General features: G+C 38.4%; 1 protein-coding gene across 1 annotated transcript in view; it reads right to left on the bottom strand.

Moving 5' to 3' along the window:
* Positions 1 to 4,853: 4,853 nt before the first annotated feature.
* The window catches only part of tmem161b (transmembrane protein 161B), a 33,025-nt gene continuing 12,505 nt past the window's right edge, over positions 4,854 to 25,373 (bottom strand). Inside the window, exons 2-12 of the mRNA XM_079816277.1 lie at positions 24,634 to 24,737; positions 22,912 to 22,998; positions 18,396 to 18,493; positions 18,131 to 18,287; positions 14,407 to 14,558; positions 12,084 to 12,144; positions 11,798 to 11,938; positions 11,147 to 11,260; positions 7,877 to 8,051; positions 7,165 to 7,261; positions 4,854 to 7,093 (exon numbers count right to left, since the gene is read on the bottom strand). Coding sequence (XP_079672403.1) covers positions 6,828 to 7,093; positions 7,165 to 7,261; positions 7,877 to 8,051; positions 11,147 to 11,260; positions 11,798 to 11,938; positions 12,084 to 12,144; positions 14,407 to 14,558; positions 18,131 to 18,287; positions 18,396 to 18,493; positions 22,912 to 22,998; positions 24,634 to 24,737 — 1,452 coding nt within the window. The 3' untranslated portion in view covers positions 4,854 to 6,827. The remainder of the gene's footprint in view (positions 7,094 to 7,164; positions 7,262 to 7,876; positions 8,052 to 11,146; positions 11,261 to 11,797; positions 11,939 to 12,083; positions 12,145 to 14,406; positions 14,559 to 18,130; positions 18,288 to 18,395; positions 18,494 to 22,911; positions 22,999 to 24,633; positions 24,738 to 25,373) is intronic.

Below are 25,373 nucleotides of genomic sequence, written 5' to 3'. Positions count from 1 at the left end.
CCTGTTGAGCTGAGCTTGCATAGGGGGATCACAATTGGGTCTGGATCCTTCAGCGAGAGAGAGCGAGCGAGAGAGAGAGAGAGAGAGAGAGAGAGAGAGAGAGAGAGAGAGGGTGTGATCCATTCCAGACAGGAATAATGCTCTCAAACCAGAGTGGATTATGACAGGAGGACATTTTCAAGCAACAAAGTAACCTCATAAATGACGCTGGCTTGTTCAACGCTAACGTTGACCCGCTTTCTTTTGTTGCTTTTGTCCTGGGCGACACCTGTACGTCAACGTTAAATCTGTAAGGCTTGGCTTTCAGGTGAAAGCAACAATTACTCTCACTTGGAGAGGCACAAACTGGAACGGGGTTGGATGGAGGTGATGAGAAGGAAGCAAACAGGTACTCTTGACAGTTAGCAGTGCCAGCATGGATCAGAGAGCCATGTTATATGAGGCCAGGGATGAAAGAGGACAGGAGATTTGTGTTCTGAGGGGTCCTCTTTTTAATCAGGGGCCCAAAGAGATTGTTGCAGAGCAGGCCACTAACCAGTGTCATGCTAATAAAAGAGAATAAAAGTGTGAATGGAGGGTGCAGCTAGTTATCTACACTCTAATTAACGCGGTACCGGGAGCGAGATGCTTATTTGCGTAGCATTGAGAAGAAGGGAGGTGGGAACGCTGAAGTGTGGGGGAAGGGTAAAAAGGAGCAGCCTAAGGCCGTCCATCTTTTGTGCAATTGTATATGTGCGAACAAAGCCGCACGTCCAATCTACATTGCGCGCATGCTAATAACCGCATTTGATAATGAAAGTCATTTTGTGCCATTGCATATTTTTGTTTGAAAGATGACGGCGAAGGTTATTTATTTTTCTTAAAATAGCACAGCAAGTAATGGCGGTAATTAGCAGCAGCCAAGCTGCTATGGTGATATCACATCGTTTTATTCAGGGACAAAACATGCATTTTCATGATTTCAATAATGGTACAGTTCACCAAGATCTCAATCATAGAACAAGGGAATTAAAAACACATCAGTACTCATACACCCAAAAATTACCTCTGCCCTTTTCAACAGTTTTGTTAGGAGCTCGACCCCGTGACCTTCGATGTCTGCCGTAGTCCCCGTCCCCGCTTTCCCACAGACAATCCTGCAAACGAACGCATGTCAAGAGGCTCAGCATATGGCCCAGGGCCGTGCTTATTGTCTGGAGTGGCGGGGCAGGATGGGCCACCATTATTGTCACCATTGTAAGATTGGCAATGTGTCTGGAGAAGCAGACACACGGCAGGGTGAACTGATCCCGACAACTGTTTGTGCCCTTTCTCACCAATCCACAATCACATATCAGGCATTGGCTTCACAAATGCCTGGTCATTGTTAATGCCAAGGCCCAAATTTTGGGGCAGAACTCCTAAAGTCATTATGTTAACAGAGACCCTGTCAAGTACTTTGATTCGCGTACTTTAACGCAGAACCTGATTGCACCAATTGCAACGTGTTCCTGGAGCAACATCTTTGTTGATCCTGTAACAACATACCAATCAACCAATCAGATTTGAGAGACAAGTTTATAGTTTATGCTTCTACACCTATTATTTCCCTCTGATTTTAGGGATAACTTATGGGTAGGTTCAGGGGTAGGGATATGGTTGAGATTACATTTTTGGACTGGAATGTTGTTCCGGGATCAATAAAATATGTTGACCCCGGAACGCATTTGAAACTCTGCAAAATCCGGACATGCTGCTTTGAATGGTTTGAGGTCTGCTAAATGTCTCTGTCAGCTGTATTGTATCAGAAATGACCAAACATTTCATATCGGAGTAGGTTAAATGTTTTGAACTTATTATAAGTCAATCTATTTCCTGCATAGTAGCTAAATGTTAAAAATATTTGTTTATTGGTACTGCAGAACACAGACATTATCCACAGTTCTTGTATCTGCTAGTGCCATCCTATAAACCACCTAAAACTACTCAGTGTGTTTTCCTAAACTGTAAAATGACAGAAAAATAAATGAATTACACACCACCGGCAGATGATGAGGTATCTAAAGCATTTGGTTAAAACGAGTTTCTGTCATTCCTGGAGCTTGATCTAAAATTCTCATTCATCACCTTTTTAGGACAGGAAGGTGCCGATGGCGGAACACATTCTTGTTTGATTTGTTGAAGCTGACATGCACTCTGTGAGTAATTTTGAACATAAAGACATTACAATTATGAAATCAATTTATTTTCGATATTGAAATCGTTTCCAGCGGCAGCCCCTTAACCCCCTCTACGGCAAAGCTTTGTTGAATCATATGGATGTACAGACACATTTTAAAGTCACAGAGAACTTGACTGTTAATAATAAAGAAGAAATGTACTACTTATTGTTAGTTAATGCTTTACTGTTAATTAATGAGACCTTACTGTAAATTGTTACCGCTTTATTGTATTGTTTTTTTGTAAATAATTAATAATATTAGATCATTTTTCCCCAGGCCTGTCTGTCGTTTTTCAAGCTCACTACTGCACTCTATTTACGCCTTATTTAATATTCTTATTGGAGCACACAAAAAAATCCTGCATTTAGAGAGAAAGCTTGCAAATGCCATGTTAATTAAATTGTTGCTAGGTAACAGAGGCGATCTGTTGGTAAATGGGCAGGGTTTCGCAAAGTGAGCAGAGGCCGTTTACACAATGGCGACACATCGCACTTGAAATACGTCCATTGCAAACTTACAGACTTACCCTTTATTTCCCCTGTCTTTCAGGCAAGCAAACAGAGGACACAATATGAGTTTCTCACCTCCAGTGGTGACTTATGGGGAGTCAGCTCCTATGGCCTTGTGGGATACTATAGGCGTAACATGCCTCCAGCCGCTGCCCAGCAACAATTCCCTAATGACAAATACTTCTGTATAGGATCATCACTATGGTCACACATATACCAAGACCAGCTGAGCACATATGCAGGGCAGGAAAGCTGTCACGTCTGCGATTGTGGAAATAAAAGACTGAAGCAACTTCCCGGGAAGGCAAACAAGTAAAGTTTTTCTTTTTCTGCATAGAGACATACTGTATTGATAACACGTGCAACTAAGCATATCCTGTGTTTGTAACAGTTCTTCATGCATTATTTCTCTCTCATTAACCTCCTTAATTTACAGACACTGTAACAGAAATAATGCTTACTTATCCTTAGCTAATTACCTTTTCCTTTTTAATACTAGGTTACTATTCTAGCAGAAGAAAAAGAAAGAGTCTCTTCAGCGACAGTGCTGGTATGCCGGAATCTAAATGCTGGTGTCCCTCGGGGGCTTCGGTTGACTGGCTGTTGACCTTTGCTGCTCTCGGACCACTAGCCACAGCTCAAACAAGAGGCACAAGGGACACATCAAGGGCAAATACGGGCTAAAGAGGATTATAGATCAGCAGACATATGCCCGACAAAGGCCGCTTGACTGAAACTTTGTAATAAATACAGTTAGTTTTTTGCAAGCAATGGTCATGTGTGAGATTTTTTTCATCCATTTTCTTCAAATAGATCAACAGACATAGAAAATAACATGTGTGTGCTTGCATAAAACAGAATGTTTGCTTTTTATGATCTACACGTTTTTTTCTGAATGCAATATTTAACTGACTATTATTATACATAACAACAAAATACTATTACTTTGACTTGCTGTATGTAAGGCTAAATCAACATTGCACACTCAAGATTTTAATGAAAAATTAACCTTTAAAAATACCTTAGATGTCATTTTGTCCTAGTCCAGCAGCTCTTTCTTTGTACTCCCATTTTCATTCGCTCTCAGTTTTGATGCACACGGTCCCTTCAAGACAGAATTAACCATTTTAATGAGATATAACAAATTAAAACATAAATTAATGACAAGGCATACAATAAAAACAAAGCCTTTCTAGAGATCCCATTCGTGTTAGGGCTGTCAGTACATGATGCTTTCACAAGGGGGCAGTCACTTCTGTTCAAATGCCCTCTTGTGAGCTTGTGAGAGTTCAATTCATTATATGCTGTGTGTACTTAATTGCATTTCAACTGGCACTACAAACGACGTCCAACCTTAAATATTCCATAATATATAAATAACATAGCTCACGTGGTATAGCTTGGTATAAAAACATGTAAAACAATTACACAAATGTATGCTCTGCAACTAATGAGTTCACGCATGTGCTGTATTTGCATTATGGGAAATCAAGTAGTCTTTGAATACTGCTCTCTGTGCAAAACCAAAGCGCCCATCGTTATCTTTCTCAAGCGTCATTCCTTTCAGTCTATTCATTTCTGGACAAAAAAGAACAAGGTTAGGTCACCCATTATTACAAGTTCTCATTATTTATTTTGCTGCACTCAACTGAGCTAACACAATAATGAAACTCTCATTATTTATCACAGACAGTGGATCGGTCATTAAAAAGATACCTTTCGAGAAGATTCGCTCGTTCGGGCACTGGGAACGACGACCCTCAAAAGGACCTCAGATAAAATGGTTTGTGTCAATGGAGTCTGCTTAGGAAAAGAAAAGAGCCTCTTCGGCTGTTTGTTTTGGAATTTGTCTCATTGATCCAAGAGCGGCAACTTAAATAGGAGGCCAGGATCGACAATAGCACTCAGGACATTACTCCAGCGTTACATGGACGAGCACCATTCACTGTGCAGTGTGCACATTCATTCAATTCATGATAACCCCGGATTTAAAAGATTAACAAAACTAAATTGTGGATTTCAGATTTTTTTCAAGAAGAAGAAGGAACAAAAAAAAAAAACCTATCATACGCCAACCAAATTTCTACTGAGGAAAATGATTAATCAGATTGCGTGGAAAAATAAAATCAGGAAAAAAGTACTTCAAGTCATGTCGTTTTCTTGACAATCATTTATTAAACAAAGTGAAAAGTAATAAATAAAGATAAGTACTTAAAATGCATTAAAGACCAACAGAGCCATTTAGGCTCAGATCCCAGATACTTCCCTACTGGAATACTGAGGGAGAAAAGAAAAAAAAAAGTGATTTGTCTCTTCAATTTAATCAGTTCTACCTCATACTGTTATTTGGCATTAGGGTTAGAAACGTTTAAAGACATGCTTATTGAAAACATCTTATAAAGGGGGTACGTTTTTAGTAACACATTTCTAATACATTTTGGTCACTTGTTTAGATTTTTAATGGGAGAAAATCAAAATAAGGCAAAGGACAAAACCCTATTTGTGAGGATAAGACTAAAATGGCTCTGCTTGATGAGAACCAAAGTTGTGAATGTTTTCAGTTAAAATAACTCCCTATAGCATCCATCAATCTTCACAGCTTGATAATCAACAGGGGGAAAAAAATAACAGCTCTCAAAATTTGAGTTCAACATTTTACTGCCACGTTATATTACAATTGTGCTGTTGATGATAACGGACGCACCTTTGTAATATAAATGCCCCTGGAAGTCCACAAACATACAAAATGTATATTTTGAATTTACCTGATATTTGTTGAAAGCCAAGATTATGCCATATTTGACTGTTTATTAGGGGCCAGAGGGTAGTAGATTTGTTCAAAAATAAAATTAATCATAACTACAATCAAAAATCAGGCAGGATAAGTACATTCATTGTCTGCGTACCCTCCAATAACTCAAAATGGAGGATGAGAGTAAGACTTTTACAGTAGGTTAACACTAAAAAAAGACTAACAAAAAAATAAAAATTATTTTTAAAAAAACACTTCAGATATGTCTATGTGCGGTTTTGTAACTGTAGTGCCAAAATGTCACAATATTAAAGTGGACATCTATAAACAGCATGTTTCTTTGTGATCAAGCCCCATTTGGCTCGTGCCTCTGCATGTGTGCTTTCCGATTTCCAGCAGGAAGTACTGTACACACTCATGGGGGAATACAAGCGTACTTGGCACCTTCACATGAAAGAAATCCTGTTATCCTGTTATTTGATGCATTACAGAAAATCAATAGGCTCCATACAGAAACATGGAGCATGCTTAAGGGATGTGCTTGATGTCAGTGGACCCGAAATTCAAAGTGAAACATCTGACTGGTTAAATGACGGGGAAGGGTATCAGAAGAGCGGAGGCCACTGCTTTTTGAGTTAGCTTTTATACTTGATCAAAATGCCCTTTTTAGATTTACCCACCAGCAGCAGGGGTCACTGGGAGCCTGCAGGCACTGATGTTAACACACGAACCGTCGCTCTCACACGCGCATGCACACTTAAATTATCTCTCAGTCTTCTACAGTCAAACAAGCTCTCCTCGTAAGAAGGCTGGCTTCAGTCCCTCTAAAATAAATACACCTTTAATACATAATTTTCTTTTTGATCAATCCCTTCACTATCCTCTCCAGGCTCGACTAAAACACTGTTTCCTCTTCATGTATCAGCAATGAAAACCTCAGTTTCTACTTTGGAGAAGTATAACATAAAAAAAAAAAAACACAATTAAAAACCGCTGTTCTTGTGAAATTGATCCATCATAATTTTCAACTAAACAATAAAATGTCAAAGACCATGAGTGATCCCTAGCTTTCAACCTTCTGTTGGCTCAAAGACGCCAGAAGGTTGCAGCCCCTTTAAAACCAGCACTGTTTTGAGGTCTCCTTCTGATGCCATCCTCCATTCATTGATGCTTCGAACCAGTCCGATGAATATAACAGTGACTGCATTATTACTACTGTCATTTTTGTATTTGTTAGGTTAAAACAATGTGTCCATGGAGGAAGCCCATCAGAGTAGAACCCGACTGATATGGTTGCAGGAAAAGGGGAATGTTCCAGGGTCTCGTCGTGCTGCACAGTTCAGTCGAAACAAGCCCTTCCCGATGCTATGCGGCCATCAGATACTGGTGGTAGAAGAGGCCGAAGAGAGAGGTGGAGAACAGGCAGGCGGCGATCCACCATGTGAAGAAGGACAGGAGCCCTCGAAATAGCAAGGGGGAGAAAACAGTCCTCAGCCCCCCGAGAGCGACCGATAGCTGGGCCACAGTTTGAGAGGCCTGCATCTCGCCTTGCCCCACCTCAGCGGGGCTCGAGTCCTCATTTGATAGACACGGCAAACTCTCTTCGGGGTAAATCACCCATGAGTATCCACCTGGGGGTAAAACGAGATTATGAAAAATTCAAGAAACCATTTCAATGAGAATGTGTCAAGAAGAACCTCACCTAATGTCTTTAGCAGCAAAGTAGTGTGTAACAGCATCACCAGAGGTGCAACGTACTGTAGTGCTATTACACACAAGTAGTAAAAGACTCGGGCGACCTGTGATAGGAAAAACACATTTGCAGTTAAAACATTTAGGCAAATTTCGTTCAAAACAAGCAGCTTGGCAAGAGAGGAGCTCATCAAACAGACTCGCTGAAGACTCACTGGGAGCTTAAGTACAGAGGGAGGCTGCGAGCATATGATTCTAGAGCAGATGTAAGACCAGACACCCCTGCGACTCTACAGCCATTTGCGAGTCTCACTTATGGCTTGGAACATCAAACGGGCTCTTTTCCTCAGCTCCAGCTGTGGAGTGCTGTGGGTTTTGATCCTTGCGCTCCACTAAACTCAAATAGCCTCCTCATTTTGGAGCTTTGAGGGCAACAATGCCGCGCCGTCCTTTTTCATACCGACATATTTCCACCTTTGAGGAATGTCGACACTGTAATGTAGGCCCCTAGAGTGGACGCCACAAGAGGGTCCCTGAGTGCATTTATTAACCAGTATCAGATCAAACATCACAACCTAGTGAAGATGGGATACTTGGGATGGATGGGATATCAGCCAAAATAAAAGGATGCATCACAATAACTTAATTGCCTATTATTATGCGACTATTTATTATCTCCGAAGTGTTTAATGTCAGTAAGAAGAGCAAAAAGTGATAAGTACCATCTTTTGGAGGTCCACGGTACTAATGCGCCCCGCTTCCTTCTTCATTTGCAAGACGCCCTTCTGGGCCAGGTTGAGGTAGGCCTGGAGATGAAGCCGCATCATAGCTAATCTCAGCACACACAGAAGCAGGATCACCCACAGACGCAACGTGTCGTAGGTCTTCTCAGACATTCTGGAAGCAGAAGAAGAGTCACCCCGAATCAGGGCGAGTACAAATGTGCCCGAACAGAGAAGATCTAACAAAGGTCTCACTGAAATAACATCTCCTTAAATCAATGTGATGATTAATGAGTAAAACAAATAAAGGGCAGGACTTGATAGATTTGATTGTGAAAATTGGGCATTCCACATGAGAATGGAAGCCGAATGAGAGTTTTAGTGTATTGCCCAAGGATTACTCCCCTCCTGAAATATACCATCAGCACAGACTTTTGTGGAAAATGTCTAACTGGGACCTCAAGAGATCAACTTATCACAATGGTAATGCTTTTTACCCAAATCTCAAATCTTCCCAAAACCCAACTTTCAAACCACCAATTAAATATGCATGCCAGCAATCAGTGTAATTGGAAAGAGTGTTACAATGTTTATAATTCTAAGCCAATCAAATACCTTATAGGAAATTAACAGCATGGTAAATAATAAAAAGGATTTATATACACATATATATATATATATATATATATATACGAAAATAAGTATTTGAACACCCTGCTAATTTGGAAGTTCGCCCACTTAGAAATCATGGAGGGGTCTGAAATTGTCATCGTAGGTGCATGTCCACTGTGAGAGACATAATCTAAAAAAAAAAAATCCAGAAATCACAATGTATGATTTTTTTAACTATTTATTTGTATGATACAGCTGCAAATAAGTATTTGAACACCTGAGAAAATCAATGTTAATATTTGGTACAGTAGCCTTTGTTTGCAATTACAGAGGTCAAACGTTTCCTGTAGTTTTTCACCAGGTTTGCACACACTGCAGGAGGGATTTTGGCCCACTCCTCCACACAGATCTTCTCTAGATCAGTCAGGTTTCTGGCCTGTCGCTGAGAAACACGGAGTTTGAGCTCTCTCCAAAGATTCTCTATTGGGTTTAGGTCTGGAGACTGGCTAGGCCACGCCAGGACCTTGATATGCTTCTTACAGAGCCACTCCTTGGTTATCCTGGCTGTGTGCTTCGGGTCATTGTCATGTTGGAAGACCCAGCCTCGACCCATCTTCAATGCTCTAACTGAGGGAAGGAGGTTGTTCCCCAAAATCTCGCAATACATGGCCCCGGTCATCCTCTCCTTAATACAGTGCAGTCGCCCTGTCACATGTGCAGAAAAACTCCCCCAAAGCATGATGCTACCACCCTCATGCTTCACAGTAGGGATGGTGTTCTCTGGATGGTACTCATCATTCTTCTTCCTCCAAACACGTTTAGTGGAATTATGACCAAAAAGTTATATTTTGGTCTCATCTGACCACATGACTTTCTCCCATGACTCCTCTGGATCATCCAAATGGTCATTGGCAAACTTAAGACGGGCCTGGACATGTGCTGGTTTAAGCAGGGGAACCTTCCATGCTATGCATGATTTCAAACCATGATGTCTTAGTGTATTACCAACAGTAACCTTGGAAACGGTGGTCCCAGCTCTTTTCAGGGCATTGACCAGCTCCTCCCGTGTAGTTCTGGGCTGATTTCTCACCTTTCTAAGGATCATTGAGACCCCACGAGGTGAGATATTGCATGGAGCCCCAGTCCGAGGGAGATTGACAGTCATGTTTAGCTTCTTCCATTTTCTAATGATTGCTCCAACAGTGGACCTTTTTTCACCAAGCTGCTTGGCAATTTCCCCTTAGCCCTTTCCAGCCTTGTGGAGGTGTACAATTTTGTCTCTAGTGTCTTTGGACAGCTCTTTGGTCTTGGCCATGTTAGTAGTTGGATTCTTACTGATTGTATGGGGTGGACAGGTGTCTTTATGCAGCTAACAACCTCAAACAGGTGCATCTAATTTAGGATAATAAATGGAGTGGAGGTGGACATTTTAAAGGCAGACTAACAGGTCTTTGAGGGTTAGAATTCTAGCTGATAGACAGGTGTTCAAATACTTATTTGCAGCTGTATCATACAAATAAATAGTTAAAAAAATCATACATTGTGATTTCTGGATTTATTTATTTTTTTTAAATTCTCACAGTGGACATGCACCTACGATGACAATTTCAGACCCCTCCATGATTTCTAAGTGGGAGAACTTGCAAAATAGCAGGGTGTTAAAATACTTATTTTCCTCACTGTATATAATGTGTGTGTGTGTGTGTGTGTGTGTGTGTGTTTGAGTGAGAGAAAACGGTAAAATAGGACAATTTGCGCTTGTAATTTCAAAGTGAAGGCTTCGAATAGACCCTATATTTAAAAGTGGTCCTTTTTCCCCCTTTTTGGACAACCAACCAATCACAGTCTTCAATAGACTGTGTCATACGTAGCAACGGGGTCAGCCCCGCCTCTTCACTAAGATAAAAGTTTTTGTATTTTCCTTGCTCAGAGTTGCTCTCAGATTGGTCACGAATAGCTCTTAAGCTAAGACTCCTACGTAAAAGTTTTTAAGCTAAATTAGGAGTTTTCTGAGAGGACTCTTAGAATCTTTATGAAAACGGGCCCTGAGCTTTAAACAGCTTTTTACAGCGGATGCCATTGAAAACACGGTAAGTTATATGGCTATTCGATCAGTTATTTGAGAAAACGTAACTATTTTACGAGTTAGCAATTTTGTATGAATACATACGATTTGATTTGCACTTTTTAGAAAAAAAAAAGCATGAAGGTCCACCCCTCAACCTAACCATCAGTGGCACGCAAGCAGACGAAAACGTACAAATGAGATCATACGACTTCAGCAAGATGTAAAATAGTTACTAAATGTCATGAGAGTGTGTGGGGCCATTTGTCAAAAACATTTCAGCTCTTCATTGCACCAAACTAAGCCATTTCAGAGACAGAACAACTTATTAAAAACAATACTTAAATTATAAATGACATACATTTTCTTTTTTGAATACTGTGTACTAATTAATCATGCACAATCAAACCAGGAAAGTGTATTAAGAAAATAATCACAGACTATTTAGATTGTTGATTTTAAAGTGAACATCCTCGAGTAAAAAAGGGCCTTGATGAACTTTAAAACAGGTTTTTAATCAGACAAGAACAATTCAACAAACTGGTAACGCAAAATGTAAAAGGAAGAGAGTTATTGTAAAATGAGGTACTCACAAAGGCACACTATCTTTCCCAAACGTGGGATTTGTTATGTAATCCTTTGTTATGGGCCTCACCCATAACAGTACCATAATTAAAGGGGCCAAGAAGTTGATATGCAGCAAAGTCCTGAAGGATGGACACATAAAAACAACCAATTAGACATGGCAACAAACAAGAGTATCAATATCAGTGGAGCAGTAAACATCAACTATCATGAAGTACCACTGCTTTAAATGTAGCATTTCACCAGCACAAGAAGCATGGAAGTAATCCAGGCCTTAAAGAGGTCTAACTGTAAGCTCCATAGTGTCATGAGAGCAGAAGAGGATTAGCTATGTGAGATGTGTAATGCCTAACTCCTCTTTTGTAACACAGTTACCCTAAAGCCCGCTGGCTGAAAATGGAGAACAGGTCCATCTGCAGTAATACTTGTCTGCTAACTTGCCGAGGATATAGTCAGACACTGATGTTCCACATGAATTAACATGGAAATATTGCTAGTGGCTACAATATTCCAATACAAACTATTCAAATTCATATATCCTTTCAAATGTAAGGTCAAAGAAATACCAATTATTCAAACCATCAAAGTGACTGGTTTCAACATAATAGTAATTATGAGGACGAGATGTAATAAATTGTATATTATTTTGAAACATTTACTGTGTGACTTTGCAGTTGTTTAGTGTGAGGGCATCGAGATGCATCTGGGCCAATCGCAGGCCAGGGAAGGTGAGGAAGGCGCCAATGAGAGCGCAGAGCAGTGCCAGGATCAGCTTAAAGGTCAGCTTGGATATGGGGCCCCTGCAGAGGGAGAGGAAGAGAGCAAGCCCTGTTCACCGCAGGAAAGCACAAACCATCACATACGCGGTTTAATCCCAACCCAGAGACATGGTATACTGTATACACACACTCCCTCTGTACTGACAAAGTGTGTGGGGGGACTCACTGGGACTCAAGGCCTTGGTTCTCCAGAAACTGCACGGCACTTTCGGAGAAATTTGCAAAGCCTATGAAAGGAGAAAGGAAACGATGTGTATTGAAAAAATAAATGTAAAAAAAAAAAAAAAGTAAATAGTCATAGTAGGGGTGTGCGGTATGCATCGCCTACGATAATATCCTCATTATTTTTGAATCGTGCGAGCTGAAATTAAATGTGAGAGTTTGACAATTTTAATGACGCATACATCTAATAAGGATAGAAAAAAATGGCCATTATATAGGCAAAACATAGTTTAAGAGGGGAAAAGTTGCCTCAGTGGAAAAGTTCAATTCTGTCAGTGCTGTGAACTAACCACAGCACAGAATATGAAGAATATGAAAACCTAAATCAGCCAAGGTACTAGCACAAAATATTGTCTAGTTATCATTATCCCAAAAAAAAAAAAAAAAAAAAAAAAAAAAAAAAAATCACAGAAAATATCGAGATTGTCAATAATGCACACCCCTAAGTGCAAGTGTTTATTCCGGGCCGTGATTATAGGATCTATGGTGAAAATGAAGATTATGGTGAGCAAGTAACGCATAGTTTAAATCATAATGCAAGAATGACATGAAGTGATGCGAGTGATCCAAATCAAAGGTATGAAAATAGTCTACAACGTAAAAGCATGGTGACTGTCATGCACTGTCAAAACACTTTTTACTTTGGTGAACATTTTTGTCAGAAATTTACTAGGAAGCCAAAAGCTTTTCTTTGATTGTCAACATGTGGCCACACATTCCTGCTGTTAAGCGACATCCCGAAATATGAAGAAGAAAAAAAAGAAAAAGAAATGTATATTATATTATATATAAAAAAAAATATATATACACACAGTGGCATGAAAAAGTATGTAAACCGCTTGCAGAATCTGTGAAAATGGGAATCATTTTAACTAGATAAGAGGGATCCCACAAAATGCATGTTATTTTTTATTTAGTACTGTCCTGAGTAAGATATTTTACATAACATTTTTTTACATATAGTCCACAAGACAAAAAAATAGCTAAATTTATTAAAATAACCCTGATAAAAAGTTTATGAACCATTGATTCTCAGTGCTGTGTGTCGTTCCCTAGATGATCCACGGCTGTTTTTTTGTTTTGTGAAGGTTGTTCATGAGTCCCTTGTTTGTCCTGAGCAGTTAAACTGCCCAATGTTCTTCAGAAAAATCCTCCAGGTCCTGCACATTCTTCAGTTGTCCAGCCTCTTTTTAATATTTGAACCCTCTCCAGCAATGACTGTATGATTTTATGATCCATCTTTTCACACTGAGGACAACTGAAGGACTCAAACATAACTACACAAAAAGGTTCAAACATTCACTGATGCTCCAGAAGGAAACACAATGCATTATGATCCCTCTTATTAAGTTAAAATTATTCCCATTTTCACAGGTTCTGCAAGTGGTTCACATACTTTTTTCATGCCACTATATATATATATAGTGGCAAGAAAAACTATAATTTACAGCATTATCTTTAAGAAACTTTTAGTTATAACTGAATTCATTTAAGACCAGACACAATTTTTTTTTTCATTAAACCACTGTTGAATGAAAATTAATAAAAAGCAATTTTGTAAAACTGCTGTACCGAATCCGTACCGAACCGTGACTTCAACCGTCAGTTTTGTGTACCATTACACCCCTACTGGAGAGGGTTCAAATATGCAAAAGATGCTGGAAAACTGAAGAATGTTCAGGACCTGGAGGATTTTTATGAAGAACATTAGGCAGTCTAACTGCTCGAGACAAACAAGGGACTCAAGAACAACCATCAAAAAAACAAAACAAAAAAACAGCCGTGGACACACGGTATTGAGAATTAATGGTTCATAAACTTTTGAACGGGGTTATTTTAATAATTTCTGCTTTTTTTGTCTTGTGGACTATATGTAAACATTTTTTATGTAAAATATCTAATTCAGGACAGTACTAAGTAAAAAATAACTTGCATTTTGTATGATCTCTTATTTAGTTAAAATTATTCACATTTTCGGAGATTCTGCAAGTTGTTCATATACTTTTTCTTGCCACTGTATATAATATATATATAATTTTTGTATTTAAATTTTTTTTAAGGTGCTTTCATTCTAGGACAGTGTATGATGAAAAAGCAATGGAAATGCAAGGGAAAATCAATGATATTTTTTTTAATGAAAAAATGTAATGTACAGTTTAATCACTGGCATGTTCATTTTAGAACAAAATGGTCTCACATTCAATGTTACTACATACTCTAAAATAGAAACAGATACACACAAAAACAACTTGACACTACTACTATACCTGTCTCAAGGCCAAATTCCAGGTAGTTCTCTGTGACAATAAGGATAGCCATGGCTTTCACAAAGAAGAAAAAGGCAAAGGTGATGCAGAGGGAACGCTCACCGCCCTCCTCTAGTCTGAAGTAGTGAGCCGTGAGGGAGAAAAGGATCTTCCTGAGAAAAACTGAAGCTAAGGAACATGGTCACAAAGGCACTTTTGTACACTATACCAAAAATTGCGCTCCAAAAACAGATAAAGGCTTGGATTAATTATTTGCCTGATTAAAGAAATATTCTGGGTTATAATCAATAATAGTGTGTTATAATAATTGCTGTTCATGTAAGAGTATAACGAATCACATTTTTCCTTCATTTTTCCAAACTGCTACATATGCGGTTGATAGAGCCCAAGTTGGATTTAGCAGACATTTCTTTTAAGTGCCATTACTCTCATGGATTCTACATACAAACTCTCTGTATCACCGAATATGGTCAGTTTCTAATCAGCTTTGTTCTAAAAAGCGCACCCTAAAGGCTGGAATACACGTGCCTTTTAAAATCAGAACAGATTTTAAAACACTAGGCACCATACAGTACACTTGAAGACTTTGTAAATGGGTTACAGAGAAAACCTTAGCATCATAGACTAAACAACTGAGGATCATACACTAACAGACTTTTCAAGTCATTTTCAAGCTGAAAACCAAACCTCACACAGAAAAATGAGAACAATATACATTAGGGCTGTGCGATTTTGAAGAAAAATGCGATATGCGATATCCTTGTTAAATAATGTGATATTCGATATGCGATACGATATTGCTTTAAGTGTATAAAATCTATTTCGAGTGTGTAAAAAGACACGGAAAAAAGATCAGCTTGTGCGCACGTTTCAGTGTGTGTCAGACAGCAGACAGCGCGAGACTGCAAGGAGTTGTTTTTCGCAAGTTATTGCATTTAATAACTCTTTTTAACGTCAAGCATGTCACATAAGTAACAGTCGTGTGCCCAGTCTATTCTCTGCTATATGCATCAACCTAAAACTTACACTTTTCACAATGTTGAAGTAGCCTATTAAAATCATTCAGATTTGAATGTGCCCTTGCGATATGCATATTGTGATATGTACATTTGCGATATTTCAATAATTTCCATATATATCACAGCCCTAACACACATTCTAAAATCAGCTAAAAATAGCAAAAGGTTAATATCCATCCAACTGAATGGAATCGAAAAAAAAGAGTCTGTTTACTGTCTACACTACACCATTTTCAGTGAAATCTGTCAACTCAGACTGCTCTAAATCGGCCGACTAGCATCGACTTGTCAGACTGAAAACCGGGGCAAAAATCTGTGGAAAAAGTCATGCTACAAGTCTCACATTTAGTGTCACAGCAGCAGAGAAATGCATTTAAAACATGCCCCATCAAACAGTGTCAAAGCTAATATCCCGAAGGTGAGAAACGACAAATTTGAAAACCGTCAACAGCAGACAGAAAACGTCCAGCTGCGCCTCTTTGTTACGGCAGCCTGCCTATATGTGCCCGTTTTGATTATACTGGTCTAGGGTCAATCATTCAACTTGTGGCTACGTCGTGCAAATCTGCAAGGCAAGCGGGCGGCCATCTGAGGAAATGTTTCAGTGACCATCTCTTTGACAAGGCCATTTTCCCCACCACACACTCTCCACTGAGATCAGGAAAAATGGCTCCTTCCTGTCCACATTCAGCCATTTGCACACATATAGACCTATCATCATCGTCATCATCTTCATCGCCCTACCAGGCACCTTCCTTCGTACCTCTCCTTTTCCCAGGCAAATCAGTCCGGTGGGCCGTGAAAATTGGGCCTCCAATCTTCTGTGGCAGGCTGAGCTAGGTAAAGGGCAGTGCCTAGCGGAGGGAGATTGATCTTTGTGGACTGTGTCGGGGTTAATGTGTGTGATTTGGTGAGGCACTAGATGGGGGAAAGTAGCAGGTAAAAGGCAACAGGTGCAGCTTTCATCACTCACGGCTAGACTGTCCCTGCATCGAGACTGTGAAAATTGAGCTTCTCCACAAGGGTTGACTTTTACAAAGGATGTTTTAACATTTAAGGACTACGGACATGTTATTGAATAAAGTACTTTAAAGGTTCCTTATGTAGTTCTGTTAAAATGGCAAAAGGCTCCCTATATATATGTCAAATCATGTGTTGATAAATTACATTATGGTCTTCATAGATGTCATCTGTAAGTAATTTAAACAATATTTTCAAATGATTCTATTACTAGTGGTGTTTGTTAAGCATCTCCATTACTACTCGTATTTGCGAGTGTGACGATTAGAATGACGATTAACTTCAAATCACTACAAAAACGAATATGCTATAAAAACACACGGCACATCTAAGCAACCATATAGAAATACTCTGGCAACCATCAAAAACACACTAGTATTGTTGCGTTGATATTTGCACAGGCAATACCAGTCACAAATTTGCTAAAATCACTGAACTATTAAAATATGATTATTTTTAAGGCTAAAAGGTGATAAATAAATGGGGGGGAAAGGCTCTAACTACATCTGCACTACTGTTCAAAAGTATGGGGTAAGGAAGATTTTTTAAAGCTAGGAATAATAAAGAAAAAAGCTTACTTTTGACAAAGGCTGCATTTGTTTGATCAAAAATACTGTAATATTGTGAAATATTATTACAATTTAAAATAACTTTTTCTAGTTCCATATATTTCAAATGTAATTTATTTCTGTGATGGCAAAGCTGAAATTTCAGCATCATTACTCCAGTCTTCAGTGTCACATGATCCTTCAGAATGATCCATGGTGTTTTTGTGTAAATTGTGATACATATTCTTTTCCAGCATTATTTGATGAATAAAATGTTTAAAAGAACAGCATTTAAAATTAATAGAATTTTGGTGTAACAATGCAAATGTCTTTACTGTCACTTTTGACCAATTGAATCCATCCTAGCTGAATAGAGTGCTGCAGAGATGACGGATTTTTGCAGGCCATAACCCCGGAAATGAGTTTTAGCACTTCTGGTTCCATCGTCCCAAAGTCAATGGGATTTTGGTTAAAAGCCTGAAATAAGGTCTGTGGTGAACACAAGCTAAATATATTTTCATGTTTTATTCTAAGACATAAAACACTTCTTCAACAATACCCTACTCATGATTTGTTAAGCTTTTACATGTTTCGAAAAAGGCGGTTGCTAACAAGTTGCCAAGTGTGAATACAAAAGTTGTCAGGAACATCACACCGAACAGGAAAACGCTTTCAAAGCCTTGACGAGTTTATATTCGTGCTCATGCAAACTTACACTTTCAAATGATTAAATGGATTTTTTTTAATAAATAAAAAAAAATATATACATATAAAAAAATGATATATTTAAATACTGAGTAATATTTAGTAACTACATGTACATACTATTGGGTTAGGATTTGGTTTAGGGTAAGTTGCATGAAATTATGCATGATTTACTGTTATTACTATGGTAAGTACATGTAACATATGTAATAAGGACACTGTAAAATAAAGTGTTACCAAAAAATCTTACTGACCCCAGTTTTTGGGTGGCATTGTATATCAATTATAAAATTAATTCCTGAAATAGTAAAAAAAGACCATGTTACTTGTCAACTATGGTAATAATGAAATAATTACAAGAATTGGTAGCAATAAAATATGAAAGAGGTAATGCCAAAGATGAAATGATGAGGAAAAACTCAAAAAGGATACATGACAAAGGCCAAGACCAGCAGGCTCCACACTACACTGATGTTCATCTCCCCACTGGGCTCCACCACACAGAAGTACAGTTCAGTGATGAGATACACCACTGTGGCAGCCACCGTAAAATCCACCAACCACTGGAATTCAGGAAAATAATGCAGAGCTAGATAAAAAGATAGCCAGACAAAAAGAGATGCTTTAGAATCCAGACTTTCTATGATCCTTCAAGCTCAAGGGTTCACTGGGTACATAATGACAACAGGTGAGTTACCAAGTGTGTCCACTTCTGCAATGCATTTAGTCTCCAGCTGAAGGTCGATGTCTTTGGGAATAGTCATCGGCTTGTTCTCTAAGTGTCCATTGTACTTCCTGAGAAGCAAAACGTGAACATAGCACATATAATTGTTATGCACTGAAAGTAGGCTAAACTGAAACACACACACAAATTACCAAGGACATTTCGGGTCAAAAACCAAAACGGAGTGCTAGAGTGCTATTTTTCTCCTTTCACTTGCCAGTATTATTGCATGAATTGAATTTAAAGTTGCTTTTTATTTATGCGTTTGTACAAAATTGAATATAAAATCAAAGCACATTATTCAAAATCTCGGCCAAACAAATAAGAATAATTAGCATACTTTATAAAAAAAAAGTTCAAAATGATAACGGTGTTCTTCCAAGTAGCCGCTGTTATCATTCTCTGCTGCCCAGATAAGACAGAATTTATTCAAGAGCATCTGGGCTACTTTATCCATTCATTTATGTTTCAGCACTCTTATAAGTGACTTCAGTTGTAGGATGATGGGGCTTCTCTGGCATTTAACCTCATCACACAATGCAATGCGTCACGTGACTCATGTCTCCTTCCTGATGGGTGTGAATCCTGGTTGCGGTGCGAAGTGGGATGTCATCATCAGGGTGAGAAAAACTTTTAAAGACACTTTTATTTCATTCATTTTGTAATACCCAGCTAACTTTTGTGGGATGTCAGAGTTTAAGTTGATTAAACTAATGAAAAGGTTTCATAAATCTGTCATGTTCACTACTGACCTGCTCTTCACAGTAACCCAAAAAATATATATAGCCTACAATGAATTAGTAATATTGAGTCAGCGGTGACTAGCTTGAGCTGTATTCAGATGTGACTAGTTTTCCTAGAGGACATTAGAGAAATTTGTTTTTCACAGGTGTACTTTGTGATTCTAATCCCATTCAAATCTGCCATGTCTGTGTTTTTCTCACAGTACAAATTACCCACTGCTTTTCAGCAAACTCAGTCCTCCGCAAAATCTAATCCCGTCCGAATGCGAATGTCTGTGATTGCTGATATTGTATTATACTAACGCTTCTCCTTCATGTGTTTTTTGACATACCTGAGCTATCGCTTGCACACTAATTTTCTACATACTTTCTTTTCATTTCAATATAGATGGTCTTGAGTATTAATACTACTATAATTATTACTATAACTTAGGTCAGATCTAATAGGTCAGAATTAAAACATTATTCTCAAGTCAATATGTCCCCATAATTATTTATGCGGTAAAGAAAATGTCACCCTAGTCTTGTCTGAACTTGTTCGTTCGTCTTTGGCTCAAGCTTCACGTTATCATTTCCCAATTTTTAGTATTGATGTCAAAGTCCACTTGCCTTGCGTTCGCAGATTTGAAGTGTTTCTCCCTATTACAGCGACTTTAGTTTTGCATGTTCTGCAGACAGGGTGACCATCTTCGATTACGTCTCAGGACTTTTGTAAAAGCCAAAATATGACCACACCTGAAAAATCTCCCGGCGCTGTCACTGACTTCTGTCATTTCTTCTCATTTAAAAAACAACGTTGCGCTGACTGGACAGAATCAAAATCGTGATAATCAAACACGGTTTTAATGATAATTAAATTTTAAACGATATTACTAACCGTCAGCACATTTTATCGTGAAACCGGTAATCGTTCCATCCTTACTGCTAAGACTGCCCATTTTAATATCAGTGTCAGATAAGACACTTGTCTAGATTTCTCTGCTCACTTATGTGGGTTTACTATAAACAGCCACTTCTATAAACTCATGTGCAGTTAATTTATATAGGGTTTTTACAATAAATTAAAATATCAATAAATTATTCATAGACATATAGAGCACACAGGATGCACGCAACCTTCTGTAACGCCCACATCTAGAAAAAGCACTTTCACCTTTGTAATAAACACGGAGATGTAAGTCCCGTCTGAATCAGTCAATGAAATCATATTGTTTAGAAAACTAATCCAGTTCGAAAAGGGCTTTGGAGAGCATTGAAATAGTGTCCTAGTCCCTTTGACCTTTAAGTAAAAACACTTTATTATCATTGGACACAATACAATTTAGGCAGTGGCTAAGTGCAAATAGCGATAGATGCCATTTGGTATTTACATCAAGTTTAAATAGCAACTAGATGCGCCAATTTGTGCGCGCGGTCACTGGCCAAACAGAAAAACCCGTTGATAGGCGAACGTTCGTATGCTGGTGAATTGGCTTGGTTTAAGATACAATGGACAAACTACGACCTGCTCAGGGGCGTCGCACCCGTGGGGACACTTTTCCCGGTGAGAGGGTTCAACACCCGCACTTTTTATGCAGTTTTTCCGCAGTTTTGCACAAAGGCCTAACAGCAGTCGCTCCTCCGTTTCTCTGGCCGCTCTGTGTCTGGGCTCGCTGCGGCTGCCTCCCCATTTAAAAAATTTATTTTTCTTATTAAATGCACAGTTTTTAATTTCAAAAGCATTTCTAAATTAAGTTTATATTTCCAACAAACGAAATTCTGAGCCAAAATAACAAAGTGGTGCTCAAGTAGGCTATACGGTGCTTTCCTTGCCATTAATGCTTAATAACACTCCTATCCCGGTGGCCGGGATATACATAAACCTACAAACATCCGTGGCATAATTTTTGGAATGACTTATCGAATATTGCTGAACTACTGCACAATGTTTCAAAATAATGGAAAATTCTGAACAAAGAGACATTTAACGAATCACTCGCCAAAACGAAGTCTAACATGACTGTTGCAGCTCGGCAAGTTCTCATGTGAGATGTTGTGCGCACACACTGAATTTGGCTTCTCAGTGAGCGCTAAAGTTGTTTTTCTTCTGCATTAGCCTATGTTTTAAAGATTTTTTTGTGGCTCTAACCAAAGTAAACTTTTTTTTGCTTTAAAGACATTTTTTGTTAAAATGTTCTATAGAAACTGAAAAATTATTTATTCTTTGCAATTGTATGGCTTACTATGTTTCATTAGAGCTTGTTAATCTTGAATATAACTTTGTTAATAAAATAAAAGTATTGAAAGAAATCTTCTTAATCATTTTTAATATGGCAATACTGTCAAACAGATATTCTAACTATAAACAAAAAACATATTGGCTCCAATTTTGTTTAAAATGTAAAGTTCATGTATTTGCACAGCAGGGTAATTAGTTACCAAAAATGTATGTTAAGAATCGTTTTGGGAATCGGATCGTTACTCCCAGAATCGGAATCGGATCGAATCGTTAAGTGCCTTAATATTCCCACCCCTACACTACTATTCAAAAGTTTGGGGGTTGGTAAGATTTTTTTTATGTTTTTGAAATTGTCTTAGGCTCACCATGGTAGCATTTATTTGATCAAAAAACACTGTAGTGAAATATTACAATTTAAAATGTAATTTCTGTTTTAATATATTTTAAAATGTAGGCCTAATTTATTCCTGTGATGCAAAGCTGAATTACTCCTACGTCTTTAGTGTCACATGATCCTTCAGAAATCATTCTAATATCGTTATTTCTTACTCAAAAAGCATTTCTTATTATAATCAATCTTGAAAACATTTGTGATGCTTAATATTTTTGTGGCGACCGTGATTTCAAAATTCTTTCAGGAATGGAAAGTTCAAAAGACAAACATTTATTTGAAATAAAATCTTACTGCCAATTTTGATAAATTTAACTTCTCAGGGCAACTAATTATTATAAATGAAGCTAAATTTAATAAACAATTTGAATTATTCCCATTGACGAGCAGGCAAAAGAATGGAAAGAACTGCAAAGCAGATATCAACGTGTGGGATCGGCAACTTGGTTCAAAGGACAGCAGATTTTCCGCAGACTAACTGAGGGCTCTGTCTCTATTGGAAACCAAGCACTAGAGTTTGCACATTTTACTGGGGATTAGAGGAGCCCTCCTTGCTCTTGAAAAAGAGCTAAATCCATACAACGTTCAAATCAAACATATTTCCACCCGTCTCTAATGCTGTCTGCATGACAAAGAATAGAGAAATGAATGTCGGGCTCTGCTGGGAGCGGTGGGATATTGGAAAGGGGCACAGGCCTTAGCGTGAACGAGTCTAGTATGCAAGCTTTTTGCTCCGTGGCTCCAAGCCAGCTGAACCTGAGATTCTTGGACTGTTCCTTCGGGTCTCTGTTGTTTACATAGGTCAGTATGCACAATGGTGTTCAGCACAAAAGCACTGTGGGCATGGTAGTCTCTCTGCGCTGGATTGCGGCATACCTGCCTGACAAAATGGCCCAAGAGCTCCCTGCAGAGCAAAAATGGGCTTTTGTCTGAGAACAGGAGGTAGGTATAATAGAGCTGACTATCAAAACTAAGCTGCTAGACACGGGCTAGTCTACCTTTTCAGGGAATTAGCATTGTATGCATAGTCCACAGCTTTCATCCACAGCGGAATATAGGCAACAAGGCTGCTTGATCTTCACAAGCAGTCAAACAAAAGTCAAACGTGCACAAATCTAGAGAAATGATGTGTTGTACCTGTCCTTTTTGCTCTTTCCTCCTTTCTGCTGCTTTCCAGCCAAAGTCCTCAGCTCGTCTTCTGTGGGGTGCTGGTACCAACGCAGACTAACAAGACAAAGAGAAGTATATCACCATTTCTGAAATACAAAGAGCTCTAGAAAAACATACATCCGCTACCATTCAATATATATACACACAATAGCATTTGAGGTCGTAAGATTTTTTTTGTCTCTTAATGCAAGGCTGCATTTATTTGACCAAAAATACAGTAAAACATTCATATTGTAAAATGTTATTACAATTGAAAAAAAAACGTTTTCTTAATATATTTTAAAATGTAATTAATTCCTGTGATGGCAACGCTGAGTTTTCAGCATCATTACTGGTCTTCAGCATCACATGATCATTCAGAAATCATACTGATTTGCAGCTCAAGAAACGATTCTTATGTTGAAAACAATTAAGCTGCTTATATTTTCGTCGATTTTAAAACCGTGATCAATTTCTTTCGGGACTTTTTGATTAATAGAAAGAAAAAAAAACAGCATTTATAAAATAAAAATATGTCACTTAATATTCAAATGTAACATTTTAAAAGTCACTTTTGATCAATTTAATGCATCACTGCTGTATTAATTTATTTTTAAAAACGTCTTACTGACCCAAGACTTATGGTCAGCACTGTTGTTTTGAAGAAGCTTACTAATAAAAATGTAGTAGTACATTTTTTAGTAGTATTAGTTATTTTTATTTAAAAAAAACAACAAAAAAAAACAACTAATTTAATCTGTCATCATTTACTCAGATTATTTAGTTTCAAACCATTATGACTTTCTTCCTCAGAACAGATAGGAAATATATTTTGAAGAATGCTCTGTCCATGCAATGAAAGTCAATGGGGTCTAAAACAACATGCGATTTCAACCTATTGACTTTCATTGCATGGACCACTTTCATAATTCTTTTATGGTGGCTTTGTGACCTTTTTTGAAGGTTGAAAGCTTCAGTCAGCATTCATTGGAACTGCATGGAAAAGAGCGACAAGCGCAGCCTTCTGAATTTCTCCTTTTATGCTCCACGGTAGAAACAAGGCATATGAGAGTGGAAAGATGCGAGTCTAAATGATCACAGAATTTAAATTTACATGTACACTTTTTCTCAAAATTATGAAGGTTGTTTGATGCTAATAAAATGAGCAGACCTTAGGTGGCAAACATTTACCACAACCCCTTCAACTTTGTTTAGAATCTGGCCTGGCACGAGCCCTGAGAGGGCTGTACTGCTTTCAGTTGTTTTCGCATGTTTACTTCCTAATGAAAACTTAATTATGAAAGTCTCCTGGGTAACACTTCAAGCCCTGCACTCAAGCCAGAGTTTTCCCAAACTATTTTTACAGCCAAAAACAAGCACAGATGAATTATTGAGCACATTTGGAGGAGCTGTTTACTCTAAACACATATGGCGCTAATTAAGGGGGGAAACAAGCATGGCTTGTACTTTCGTTAGCGGTTCTCTTGGGTTGCAGCGCTTTTTGATGATACCCTTTGGTCTTACTGAAACCCCATAATGATGCATTTTTGATGGGCCCTTAATATGAACAATAAAACACAGGACATGCACGCAAAGTAGAGCAGGATCTGTGGTGTGTTGTTAAGGCTGCCTTGCGGATTAAGATGCCATTTTAGGTTGACCATTGAGAGGGATGCCAGAGTGGCACAGTGGGCTGTACTTCCTCATTACCTGCCACTGCAGAGGAGCCATCGTGCAAAGGAATAGTGGGGTATGATCTTCTGAATCATGCTGGCCATTACCATGGTAACCACCAGCTGCACACTGATCACACCCTGAAGGGAAAGAGTGAAATATTAGAACACTTTCTGATCGCACCAGCAAGAACACAGAACAGCACTCAAGACTAGTTACTAGCCTCAATTGCCGTTTTGGTTGGCAAGAACATATGATTTTGAAACCAAACTAGCAAAATGTTAGGTGAAATTTGTGGTCTTGCAAAATGAGCATAAAAGGACTCAAAATACTTGAAATTTTCTTGCACATCTGGATTTAAGGAAAAGAAACGGAATGTCTTAAGGCACCCACACACACTACACGAAAACCAGGCCGATTTTGGGCCCAAATCTCCCGTTCTGACAATCCTAGGTAAATTCCCAATTATATTAACATTTCTACAGATTATTTTATCAGATTTTCCTGTGGTGTGAGCAGGGTTTGAAATTAACACCTCCCAAATGTGGGTTAAATTTTTTTTTTTTTTTTTAAATCAACTGTTTATATATATATATTAGGTAAATTGTGACGTAGTTAATCTCTGGATTATTTCAAATTTTTATTTTTGGCTAGTAGAAATTCTGAATGGCCGGTAATTTAAATTTTTTAAGCCAAATTGGCCAGTGATGATGCATTCACGGGGCATTGGCGTCAACAGCTCTTATTTACTTTGAATGGGTGACATCATGCGCTGC

This window comes from Gobio gobio, assembly GCF_949357685.1.
Source record: "Gobio gobio genome assembly, chromosome: 4".
Lineage (NCBI taxonomy): Eukaryota > Metazoa > Chordata > Actinopteri > Cypriniformes > Gobionidae > Gobio > Gobio gobio.
Note: the sequence above shows the minus strand (reverse complement) of the source record. Positions and strands in the feature narration are given on the sequence as shown.